Source organism: Saccostrea cucullata, unplaced genomic scaffold (genome assembly GCF_032062105.1).
Source record: "Saccostrea cucullata isolate Sc308-1 unplaced genomic scaffold, CSIRO_AGI_Scuc_v1 ctg7083, whole genome shotgun sequence".
In the NCBI taxonomy this organism is placed as follows: domain Eukaryota; kingdom Metazoa; phylum Mollusca; class Bivalvia; order Ostreida; family Ostreidae; genus Saccostrea; species Saccostrea cuccullata.
The window spans coordinates 18,737-32,815 of NW_026928173.1; the positions used below are offsets into that span (position 1 = coordinate 18,737).

Here is a 14,079-nt window from a genome sequence, read left to right on the forward strand (position 1 = left end):
AAATGTTTCTTAACAACTTGTATGTAAATGAAATATCAAATTCCTCATATCCAGTTTATGATTATAATAAGACTTATTCAGAGGCTTTTCACCAATGAAACTTTCGAGTGCATTGCAGATCTCCGACATCTTCAACCAAGTGTGACAGAATTCATTATTAACTAGTCCAGCTAACGTTCTGTGAATAAAAATTATCATTTTTGAGCGGTTGCTTCTAGTATTCAATTTCGTTTAAATGTCATCATTTGAGACTTTAATTCTTGAACATCTGACACGACTGTCTTCAACAGTTCATGTTGCTCATGTTGATCCTTGACAAACTTTTCTATGATAGCTTTTATTGCATCTTCCCCTTCCTCTTTTAGAGCAAGTTTCTGAATGCCTTTAAGACTATCCAAGTACTTTTTTCCAGTGAAGGTTTTCGTTGGCAGTTATCCGACATTGGAGTCAGATTCTGTCTGAGAGATAGAGGCTGAACTCACATGAGCAGTCAATCTATTTTGCATTGACCAGATTCTCTCAATATCATCACCCACAGTCACCTCTACAACTGCTGCATGCTCTTCTCCCCACCTTCCTTTTGTTAGTTAAGGGATCTTTGAACAAATGTTTCTTAACAACTTGTATGTAAATGAAATATCAAATTCCTTATATCCAGTTTATGATTATAATTAAGCTTATTCATAGGCTTTTAACCAATGAAACCTGCAAGTGCATTGCAGATTTCTGACATCTTCAACCAAGTGTTACAGAATTCATTATTCACTATCCCAGCGAACTTTCTACGAGTAAAAAATTATTATTTCTAAATGGCTGCCTTTAGTCTTCAATTTCGTTTTAATGTCATCATTTGAGACTTTATTTCTTGAACATCTGACACGACTGACTTCAACAGTTCATGTTGTTCGTGTTGATCCTTGACAAACTTTTCTATGATAGCTTTTATTGCATCTTCCCCTTCCTCTTTCAGAGCCAGTTTCTGAATCCCTTTAAGACTATCCAAGTACTTTTTTCCAGTGAACGTTTCCAGTCTTTGGCAGATATCTGACATCGTTGACCAGGTGTCATCAAATTCTGTCTGAGAGATGGAGGCTGAACTGACATGTGCAGTCAATTTATTTCGTATTGACCTAATTCTCTCGATATCATCACCCACTCTCACCTCTCCTGCTGCAGGCTCTTCTCCCCATTTTCCTTTTGTTGGTTTAGGAATCTTTGAACAAATGTTTCTTATCAATTTGTATGTTAATGAAATATCAAATTCCTCATATCCTGATATTTTTGCTTTTTTCAATTGATCTTCTTGATTTGCGTTTAGATTCAGACTCTTCAACTTTTTGTTTGATAATAAATCCACCTTGTTCTCAATATCAGATGCAGGAATTTCTGATTCTAGAATATCTCTGTATGCCTTATTCAACACATCATTTGTAGCCATACCAAGTTTTGCAAATCTAGACCGGCCTTCTAGGTTTTGTCCAGAGGCCTTTGGAGTACTGGAATCACTCGACTCTCTCTGAAACAAAATAAACCATAGCTATTATAATGAACCATTCTTAACCTCGAAACTAAGTGCTGGAAATAGCCAACTTTGTCTGAAGCAAAATCAATCTTAGTTCATCTAATGGAGCCAACTTAGGAAAAAACATTATAAACCAAGATTAAAATTTATAAGATGATTCCCCATATATTAAGCAAAGCTAAACCCTAATGCAAGTACAGTTTGTTTTCCAAGGTGATTATAACAAAGGGCCCTGTTGTAGGTCAAGAAAGGAAAATTAGGATAAAAACAATTTTAATTTACCATTAGATATCATTGAGTTGGTGACATCACATCAATTTGGAAAATTGGGATTAACGTGAAATGAAAGATTTATCTAGAGAGAAACATATTAATGTACTCATCAGAGCTTCTAAAACCCTGGTACCCGAACCACGAGACAATGGATAGTTAATTGCACAATTTTGGTAAAAGATTAAAAATCCATTAATCTCTTGCAATACAGTTCATCTACTCTGCACTGGTCTGAAAGAAACTTGGTGCTTTGATCAAGGTCATGACACATTTTGAGATTATAAGCAATATTAGTTTGAAGTATACAAAAATACCTTACTACTTTTCTTCATTTCATTTTGAGTTTCAAATTATTTTTTCAGGTAAACATCATATTACCTTAAATAAGTTCAAATCATGACACATTCTTGGGTCGTAAGAAATCTTTGAGTCAAATAATGGTCCATTTTACAAGATATGGTAACGTTTATTTTATTTACAAAAATTTATTTCTGAAAGTGATCTTGAACTTGACCAAATGGACTTGCATTTAGATCAAGACATTCCTGATAGAATGCTCTGTGTAAAATATAAACTTCAAATGTCTCTCTCTTTAATATTTTTTTTCGTTCATTGATCTTTGATATGTTCAAAATCAGTATGATTCCTCAGCTTGTAAACAATAAATGTGCCAGTGATTTTTTCCTACAAACTTATTGGCTGGACATATATACCAAGAGACAGGCAGACAATGTAAGTCCTAAAAATCGATTTTTCGATTGTTTTACAGAGAGTATAAAGATTAATAACTTTTACCTTTTCCCAGAATCCCTGCATCATCTGTACATTTATCACATGCTTCTCTCGAAGTTGACACTTGCACTGAATTTCTTTAGCCTTGATTTTGGACAGCTCACTTGCAAGAGTAAAAGATATGTCTTTTTCATTACAAACAACGTTTTGACATTTGTATCCTTTGAGGAATATCTTTGTGCCAATAAATGTTTCAGTCAATTTTTCTATTGCTTTATCAATGGAGTCTCCAATTTCATTTGATACTTCTTTGTCTATAGTCAATGGTTTGATTCTCAGCACCTGCAACTGGATATCGTCATTACATATGCCAACAACAACAGTGTGTTCATTGTGATCAAACACTGCTGCCGTTTGATAAAGACATGGACTTCCTTCATTATCTTCATCTTTTGCAACACTCCATCTTAGAGAACTTATGCAGTATGCTACCAGTCTGTAGAACACAAACATGGCAAAGGAATTGAATCGATAGCACAAAATGGATGAGCATTCCCACTTATCTTCAAAAAAGTCAGCTTTAAACTGCTTTTTGTTCATACATGGGACATACCATGACATGCCACCTTCTGATACAGCCTCAAATGCATCCAAAGGTACCAGCATTTGAAGTTTCTCCATGTATGGCAAAATTTCACTTTTATGTTTCGAGTAAGAGGGTTCCTCTTTCCACAAAGCATCTATCACTTTATCTTTAAGTGCCCCCGTTTTGTTGAAGGATTTCCACTCTTTAACTAATTTCCTTTTACAATCTTTATTGATGTGGTTTTCATCGGCAATTACCTTGCTGAAAGCATTAGCAAGCCACTGAATATCAAGTATAACATGTTCCCTCAATTCTGCTTCTTCAAAATTCAAAAGAAGACCATTATTATGGAAACATTTTAAAAATTCCGACATTTCCTCGTCACTTTTGATTTGGTATTCATCGGGAAGAGATGCGTTGAGCTTCCAGATTTCACTCAGGGACAAAACCTTCCAGGCTCCTTCATATAATAACTGTTCCATTAGAGCCCATGAGGATGGCAATTCAATTTTTGTAGTATTATCATCCGTAAATAATTCCACTATAGAATTTTTCATTGAGTCTAGCATTGCCTTAGTGTTATCATTAAGTTCCTTAAGACCTACTGCATATTCCCGATCATTCAAAGACTCACTTAACCAATCTCTGTCCTCGTCTGGTACAGCATTCCAAAACTCCCCAAAGAATGTTTCTATTTCCTGAAGAAGTAAATAAAGCATGTATATTAAAATATTAATTCATAATTGTAAACTGAACCCTAAATTATGATAATGTGTCGATGTTTGAAAATGTGTAGTTAAAGGTATTTCAGTATTAAGGTAGCCCGATCCTGAGGTTTATAAAATAAGCAGTCAAGTTACGCAGTTATGATAAGGCTGTCCGGAGGCTTAAAATGCCTTGAAAATATACATTTTATTCCGAGATAGATTTTAATTTTAATTTGTAATGTTTGCAGACAACTTGAGATGATTATCATAGTTTAATCCTGTTTTATTTTAAAGCATTTCCATGACGTCACTTGACTGTGTTGATCACGTGACGGAGATTTGTGATATTCCTAATTGTTGCACAAAAATCACTTCGGCACAAGTGCAAAAGAAAAATATTGTGCAAAGTTTGTTACATAGATCAATTCATCGTGATTTATAGTACATAGAAAGTGCTGAGGCAAGTTTAGTTTTTACTCATTTAAAAAATATTCTACGAGAAATTCAACTTACCAACATAAGAAAGGGTATTTTCCACTCTTTATCGCGTTTTATACAAAAATGGATAAACTACATACAATTCCCCCAGCAATATTCAGTTAGAGGACATACCTCTCCTGTAGATTCACACAGAATATTTTTAATTCGTCCTTGTTTATCAATTGTGCCATTCCAATATAAACACGATTCATAAATTTTAACTCTGTCTTCGGACGTGTAAGGGGAGCGTTTCACACATAATTTTTTGGTTTTGTTTAAATATGTGCATATCGGGCAAGCAAAAGGAATAAGGACATTTAAATTTCAAATGTTCAACATCATAACAGCACACTCGAGCTTAAATACAATCCTAACACTTGAATTAAACAACAAGTCCCCAAAAGAAATCTACGTGCCATGTAAAATGTATGACACTTTGCCTGTCATGCCTGCTCAAGTATGCAGTGACTTGACGTCATTTAAGCATTGAATTCATATTTTGGGATTTCTTCGGTCCTATAACACACCAGGCTGTGCAGACAAATTATCATTTCGCTAAAAGTATTAAATAAGTCGGCACGGCCAGGTGTGTTATAGGACCGAAGACATCCCAAATTATGAATTCAATGCATATATTTACATCTCTAATTTTCCTTTATCTTAATTGTTTATTTCGTTCATGTTTAATGTGAATTTAGCGCCCTTCAGTATTGGTGTGCTTAATAAATGTTATAGCCGTCCGTGAAGTTGGAAAGTCGTTTGTGACTTTGGAAAGTTAAATAACGCAAATAAACATTGCGAGGAAAAAAAATACAAATTAAATGTTATTGCACATTTGTTGTGATTTTATGTTAATTTTAAAAGGGTAGTTTTTAAATGAAATTAAGTCAAAACGATATACATTTTGTTGTTCCTAAATATTGAAAATGCATGTAGTTCCTACTGTGTATTCTAACGCGCGGTGACAAGGTTTCGTGTGTCTTATAGAAATTTAAACGTCGTGGATTTCTAATGGATTTCATAAAGAAAATTACACTGAATGTAAATATATTCTATTATGACGTCATATCTATGTAGTTCAGAGAAGTAACTACGGTTTGAACAGTTTGGAATTTTACGGGCAGCCTTATCCTAGCTGCATATAAAAAATACTCATAAAAGTACTTCTGAATCCACAAAGTTATGTGCATTTATCCACAGTATTTCTTTAAAGTTAAAAATTAAAGTTAATCAGATTCAATAGGGAAAATTGACAAATCTCAAATGTTTTTGAAGAAAAAGCGAATTGGAATATCGGCAATGCATTTTCTAATTGCAAATTATTAAACAAATATATTTTTTAGGTTAAAAAATGATAGGTATCCAGGCATTCAGAGTAACTGTCATAAGTTTTATACTTATTAGGTATATTTTGTCTTCCAATTCCGTCATGTATTCTATAATACATAGTGTAAAGGCTTTTGCTATCATTGCAAGACAATACAAATCATTTCTTATTTCATATCATGCTGATAAGCATTGGTATCAAAGGCAAGATTCAAAAAAATCCCATTCTCTAAAACAGTATTAATTTTTTTCCATTTATAGAGTACAATTGTCAACTTTTATAAGATTTTTTCTAAGACTTCCAAAACCCTTTAATCTTATAAAGATGAATGAAATAAAAATTCTTGCATGAGAAGTTTCATTTTGATGCATTTCAAATTAAATATTAATTTTTGGAGTTATCCTTCCTGGCTCAGAATCGGATATCCTAAAATCAAGTGCACAGTTCAAACTGACGTCAATTGCACCATGAAAATCTGGTATCCATTGTTGATTACAATTTATATGACACTCTGGATGTAATACAAAATAAATGATTGTGTAATACGATTAACTGTCAATTAATTATTGGTTCTTTTGTATTTCTGAATTTTAACTGTAATTGTGCATCATCAAATAGGTTTGTATCAGTTATTTTTTGTGATTCTCATTTCAATTAGCCTGAATACTTACATCTGTAGATTTTTTCTCCGTGTGTGTGGCAACAAGAAACAGTGGTGCTTTTTTGCCTCCAAATGTCTTGATTGAGGTAATCCAAAACTTAAGGTAGTCTGAAAGAAAACACAATTTTGTAAACTAAAAGAAGAACAAAGCATCCTAATAAAAACCAAACAGGTCGGAGTCTCTGGAAAGTGTGTAGCTCTACTGCTTTGTGTTTAAAACATGAAAAAGTAAAAGAATTTCAATCTATACTTTTGTTTTTGGTTTTACAATAGTCCAGCAGAATTATATGATTTCATAGTTTGATAACCTTTTAATAGTTATTAAATAAAATATGAACTCTGAAATGTGCAATATTTAAATTCTGATTTTTTTTTTACATATCTTCTTCCTTCTGTTTTTCATGAAAACTGATTTTGTAGAAACATGTATTACAGTGTTGTGTACTTGTTAAGGCAAACAGCGTATAAAGAGAAGTTAAGTCAATTTCAATGGCAACACCCTCTGAAAACTGATTCATCATTCCTGACTGAAAATTTATTTGTCACATCCACAGAAATGAACAGATACCCACCACAACTGACAAGCCCATGGGAGATCAATATCCCCAACGAAATAACTCCATCTGATTATTGAGCTCCATTAGTACGAACTGATTAATTTTAATATCAGAAAAAACAAATTTCACTAGTTGTTATTTCAACAAGAGGCCCACGGGCCTTATAGGTCACCTGAGTATCATGTAACAATTTTCCAGCGATTGCAATTGGTTCATGTTTTAATCCAAAAGCCATGAAATTCACAAATTTTTAAGGAGGCACCATTGCTTATCAAAGGGCAGATTTCAAAGCATTAATTTATTTTTTTTCTGAAAAGTACCCCCATGGTACCCCTGACCCAGCGGCCCTGAAATTATCTTTTTGAAAGAGGCCCCTTTCTTCATTATAAGGCCAGCATTTTTTTATGTTTAGGTTTAGTTATGAACATCAGAATAAAAAAGTCCCGAAGGAGAAGAAAATAAAATTTTTTTTTTGATAAATCAATTATTAACATTTGTACATTCTTCTTTTATGCTATTCTAACATGTCTAATTGGCTCCTTACTATGGACACATAATGCTTACAAATAGGAAAGAAGAACATTTAATTGCTTATTTCATCATCTGCCAGTTTGGGCCAGTTATATAAATTTTGTGATGTTGGTCAAAATATATTTTAAAAATCAATTCTTTAAAAGTCTTTCAATATATCTTCATTTTTTTAATATGTGTTAGGTGAATGTGTAGACATTGTTCTAAAATTTACCTGATGCCTAAAATTATAATTCCTATCATAAAACAAAGTATTGGGGAATAGGGTGTGCTTTTATAATCAGTTGACAAATTTTTTTTTTTATTCGTCCTTGTTTATCAATTGTGCCATTCCAATATAAACACCTTTTCTTCAGGTTATTGTTTATTTCTTCCTCAAATGGACATCACTTCTCCCATAGTTTTATTCATTACATCTGATGCATAAGCAACCCTTTTCTGAAAAATATGCTTAGACTGTAAGTTAAAAATAACAGAGACCTAAAAATGTCTCCAATTGAAGAAAAAGCAATATGCAATAGCTACCACGGTAGTTTAAAACCAAATTATTACAGACAATATATTTTTTGAAAAAATAAGTATCTCACCAGCATGTCATTGTGCAATAAAGTCGTCGGCATTTTATTTGTCCTTTGAATAAAACGTTTTAATACATAGTGTAAAGGAATTTTACACAAAACTACAAATCATTTCTTATTTACCCGCCGTTTCATCTTATTGGAAATGCGATTTGTAAATTTGTCTCGATCCCGATTCTCAAAACATCAGAAAGATTTAAAATTGTTTTATTTTTTTCTTTGAAAATTAAAAACCTTTTAATTTGTAAAACAGAAAATAAATGAAAATAAATCCTGATGCCTTAAATATGTATTAGATTTTTAGTATAATAACCAGGAGCAAAGGATAAGATGTTCAAAGAATTCATGCATTTCACTATATAAAATCTAGAGCCCCATTGTTGAAAAAATATATGGCTGACCCTGGATGTAATATAAAATTCACAATTTTGTAAGAGGCACTCATAAATTACTTAGTTTATTTAATATTTCTGAATTTTAACTGTAATTGTGCATTTCAAATAATTCATTTATTTTCAGTATATTTCAATTAGCCTGAATACTTACCTGTAAGACCAGAACTCCGTGTGTGTGGCAACAATAAAATTGCACAATTTTGCCTCCAAAGGTCTTGATTGAGGTCATCATAACTTGTATTTAGTTGGAAAACACAACCCAGGAAAAGAAAAAAATTTTCAATAGAAATAATTCATATTCTCTGGAAAGTGTGTATCTTATACTGCTTTGTGTTTAAAACATGAAAAAGTAAAAGAATTTGAATTTCACAATTTTGGTTTTACAATAGATTACAATCATGCAAACAGTTTGATTGCTTGATGTCCATAAATAAAAAGATTTTTAAAATTGCATTAATTTTATTTTTTTTTTGGCCCCACCCCTGAAAACTGATTTTGGAAACCCCAGTGTTGTGTACTTGTTAAGGGGCATGTATAAAGAGAATTAAGTCAATTTCAATGGCAACCCCTTTGAAAACTAGATTCATTATTCCAAATTTGGTTGAAATTATTTTATCAGAAATGAACTGAAAATGACAAATGTTAACACCCCAACGAAATAACTCCATCTAATTATTGAACTCCATTAGTACGAACTGATTAATTTTAATATCAAAAAAATAAATTTCACTAGTTGTTATTTCAAAAATAAACCAAAGCTGTTAATAACTAGACATATGTCCATAGGACATGAATGCCCTGCCGAGGGTATATTACAGTCCCTGAAACGTTCTACTTTCTCATTTTTCAGTTCGTTCAGCGTGCGTTCACCGTTCGCTCTTCGTACACAGTATTGCGTTCACCGTGCGCTTGCGTTCACCATTCATAAAACGTTCATAATTCGCTCTTCGTTCCGTTTACTTTGCGTTCACCGTTCACTTATCGTTCAGTCTTAATTGTCAATCGGAACTCCGAAGTGAAAGGACTTATCTTTTTGATGATAAGGATTACGTTTTTTAATTAAATAACTTTGATATCGTAATTGAAGAATAATTATTTCATTGCAAAAATTATCTATGATAGTTATATTTCTTTTATTATAACTAAGCTGTTAATTATTTCATGAAATTTCCCTGTAAAATAATACATTAAATACCTTCATGTATGTAGAACGATGCTAAAATATTAATTTTCAAAAATGGCAATGTACAAATGCTTCATGCACGGCCTCAATTTGTTGTAATTTTTATGACGACAAATCATTAATGGATGTATAATAATTAATCCAAGTCTTTTTCAAGAAAAGAATACACAAAAAATATTTCTACAATAACCCGTATTTTTAAACTACATGAAGGACTGATTATAATGAACAGTACTGCAAATATTCAGTTAATTAAATATCTTTAGAGCTAATTAAATTGATAGTGTGATATTAAATTTTAGAAAAGACCAACTGATTAAAATAGTCTATTATTAGAGAAGGTACCTAAACATATGTTTAAATATATGTTTGCCATTCATTATAATTAAGACACCCCCCTCCCCGGTGCCTTTTCTCCCGAAATAAAATTCTTAGTGAGTATTTTCAGTATATTTTAATTAATATTTAATGTGTATTGGAACACAAGAAAATAAGTCTTAAAACCAACATCAAACAGTCATTAAACAATAGTATTTCAGAATACACTTATGCCGACAGAAGTATTTTAAATTGGCAGGGAATATGTTTCAAATTCAATTTAAAACTTAATACTTCCAAGTATATATTCCCATTCTTTATTTATTTTTTCTGCAGGAATGCAAAAATCAGATCTAGAAATGATAGGGAAAATATTAAAACTCCTTGGAAATATTAAGTGACTCTTTGCCTTCAGCATGTTCGGTGAAACGCGATTTCCACATCTCCACTGTGTCGAATGATTTTGATTGACAGGACAAGCACGCTACTAGCACGTGGACTTCCTGTGAACCGTGTGAACTTGATGGTGGAAAATAAAAGCCAATGTTTACTGTTAAATGGATCTGTTAATCTAAAAAAAAAATGATTACCTTTACTGCTTGCAATATTTAGGAAAAATAATAAGAATTTTTATTTGATACAACTGATATCTGAGATTTGAGTGGGTATCTCTCTCTCTCTCTTTCTTTCTTTCTCTCGTACATTTCTCTGTTCAATAAAAACTATGACAGCACATTACTTATTTAGTTTTGAAAATTTTATTACAAATAATTTGAATGCCTCTTTCCATCATCTAATGACCTAGTATAATCACGGCCGGGAATTTTTTCAGATACATGTAGAATTTAGCTAAGATAATCGTCATGAAAGAATACAAAAGACACACAAATATGGAATATTTTGCATTAGAATTTAAAACAAATTAGTTTTTATGCAATACGTCAACGGACATTTGCGAATTAAAAAAAAAATCCGTTATTTTACTCAGAATCGCTTTGGCACGGAAATACATGTATGGTTGTTTCAACCGCGTACAATGCAATTAATTCGTTCTATAAGTAGTAGTTTTATCTTCTGAAGTCCACATTATTTTATCAGTGAAAAGAATAAGCATATTTACTATATAAATAGATTAATTTTATATTTAATCTACACACATTCGGTAACAAATACACATGTTTTACGGCAATTAATTTTTTTTTATAAAAATATCGATTTAAAAAATAGGTACATATAGGTACAGAAAAAATTTTAATTAATTTATTTATTTATTACATTTATTGTTTATTTATATTAAACCATCTAGAATTAGAATAATAGAATAATAAAATAATCTCAATGCAAGGAAAAGATCAGAGACATTTTGAATAAATCGTTCATCTTGCGTTCACCGTTCATTTTGCGCACACGTTCGCGCTCCGTTTGCTTTCTGCGTTCACTCACCGTTCACCAAGTTGCGTTCAGCATTCGCACATCGTTCACTCATCGTTCTCTCTGCATTCACTCACCGTTCTTTCAGCGTTTCTTCACCGTTCAGGTGTGAAACTCAAAGTAGAACGTTTCAGGGACTGTAGTAAACCAGCATGAAAATTTGTATTAGTGTACATGATTTGATCAGAATATCTTGAATAGTAATGCAGTTGAATTGCTTACATTAGTATGTATGAGCATATGAAGTTTGACACTAATTTCATCAAAGTGAGGTCAAGGTCAAGGAAATGCCAAGGTCAAAACTGTTGATGCAGTTGCATATCTCTCATCAATATGTATCAACATATGAAGTTCGATAAAGATATCTAGAAATGATGTCTTTAATTAAAACTGCCTTTAATACAATTTGATATAATTGGGGTCAAGGTCAAATAAAAGGTCAAGGTCAAAATTGTTGATGCAGTTGAATTGCTTACATCGATATGTATCAACATATGTAGTTTGACAGTGATTTAGGAAAAGTGAGGTCAAAGGAAAGGTTAAGGTAAAAAAAGTTGATGCTGTTGAATTTCTCTCATCAATATGTAACTTCATATATGAAGTTTGATAAAAATATCTTGAATGGTATCTTTAAAACTGAGCGAAACACGAAATAAAGATAAGTGAGATCAAGGCCAAAGGAAAGGTCAAGGTAAAAAATGTTGATGCAGTTGACTAGCTCTCATCAGTATGTATCAACATGTGAAGTTTGAAAACACCATCTTGAATGGTTTGTTTAAAACTGAGCTAAACACTAATTAAAGAAAAGTGAGGTCAAAGTCAAAGGAAAGGTCAAGTAAAAAAATATTGATGCAGTTGCATGCAAAATCTATCAGCATATGAAGTTTGATGAAAATATCTTGGATGGTTTCTTTGAAACTTAGCTTTGAATAGAGCTAAATGCAAAGTGTGACGAAAGGACGGAAGGACAGAGGACAGACGGACATGACAAACACTATATGCCCCGGCCATATTCATGCCGGGGCATAACAAATTTAAATCTACATTATCGTTTTTGATACTTTTCTTATTCATGATCAAATCAGGGCTTTGTTGTTCTTGTGAAGAATTAAAACGATTTTCCCATGTTTTCCTACGTAAAACATTGATGTTCTTGAGAAGGAGACTTTCTGATGGTTTTTGTCTATGTAAGCCTGCTTATTCTCCCATTATAGCCCCTCCCTTGCCCCATGGGTCATGATCTGCACATTTAAATCTACACTATCAGGGCATGCTTCCATATAAATATGTCCAATCATGTCTTAACTGTTGTTGAGAAAAAAGATTTTTGAATTCCTCATATGTATTCATAAGTTTAACTTTCATCCCCCAATGTGCCAACATCCTATCCCCAAGGGTCATGGTTTGAACAAATTTGAATCTACACTATAAGAGGATGCCTCCATATAACTATAAACAATCATGACTATGCTGTTCTAGAGAAGAAGATCTATCTAGATTTTTCCTTAGTATTCCGATGTTAATCTTTGAAACCTCATTGTGGCCCCATCCTTCACCCAGGGTCATGATTTGAATTAACTTGAATCTACAATATTTGAGGATTTCCAAAGAATGTTTCTACATGTCAGTTTCATGATTCCTGGCCCAGTGGTTCTTGGAAAAAAAAGAACATTCTTAAAGAATTTCTATGTATTCCTCTGTAAAACTTTGATACGCCATTGTAAACCCCCAATCTCTTTTTCAAGAGTTTCCCTATATTTTTGTGAAATTTTGATGCCCAACTGGGGCCACACTCTACCCAAAGGAGTCATGATATGAACAAACATGAACCTTCTCCTTTAGAGGATACTTCTACATAACTTTCAAATTTCTTGGCCTAGTGGTTCTTGAAAAGATTTTCAAAAATTTTTCCTATGTATTCTAATGTTAAACTTTGATACACAATTGTGACCCAACTCTTCCCCCGGGGTCATGTTGTAAACAAACTTGAAATAACACTATCCGAGGATGCATCCACATTAGTTTCATCTTTTCTGGCCCCATGATTCTTGAAAAGATTTTTTAAATACGCCATTATTTTTTTCACTTATATATAATTATTTCCCATTGGAAGAGGTTGTGGCCTTTTATTTGAATAAACTTGATTTCCCCTCACCCAATGACACTTCGTGGCATGTTTCATTGGTCCAGTGGTTCTTGAGTAGAAGATGATAATGTGAAAAGTTTACTACGACGACGACAGACAACAGACAAATTTTGATCAGAAAAGCTCAATTGAGTCTTCGGCTCAGGTAAGCTAGGGTATTTTAAGCCCGTCGGTCAGGAGAGCTAGGGCAACCAAACAATTGTTAAAAATGGCCTTCTGTTTCTTTGAACAAACAAAATGATAAATGTGTATTGTCGATGAACAAAACCACAAATGGATGCCTAAACTTAATACCGATAACTACCTTAAAACATCTGACACTTTATAAGTGTCTTACCTCTGTAAGTCCAAACGGAAAAGATTGATCCTTCTTGGTTATCTTTCTCTTTATCCACAACATCTTCAAACCTCTTAGTCATGTCCAGCACAAGAATAAAGAAGGCCTTTGGTGTTACGTAAATTTGGTGACAAGCATAATATGCTAACTGCCCAGCAAAATCCAGCAAGCTAACAGTCGGGAATTTTTCTTTTTCAGACAGGATTTTCTGAAAAATTTCATCCTTCACCATTTCTTGTGTTTCTGAGGAGAGAACACTGGCCATTGTCTCAACTGTATTCTGTTCTTCTTTGCCTTCAGATGGAGAAATGGACC

The 14,079-nt window shown here is 32.7% G+C and overlaps 1 protein-coding gene across 1 annotated transcript; it reads right to left on the reverse strand.

Moving 5' to 3' along the window:
- Positions 1-457: 457 nt before the first annotated feature.
- On the reverse strand, positions 458-14,056 carry LOC134276676 (uncharacterized). Its single transcript, XM_062758948.1, has 4 exons — positions 13,765-14,056; positions 6,299-6,396; positions 2,591-3,811; positions 458-1,516 (listed from the first exon to the last, which is right to left on the reverse strand). The coding sequence occupies exons 1-4, from the start codon at positions 14,027-14,029 to the stop codon at positions 827-829; spliced, it is 2,274 nt and encodes a 757-aa protein (XP_062614932.1). The 5' UTR covers positions 14,030-14,056; the 3' UTR covers positions 458-826.
- Between the last annotated feature and the right edge of the window lie 23 nt (positions 14,057-14,079).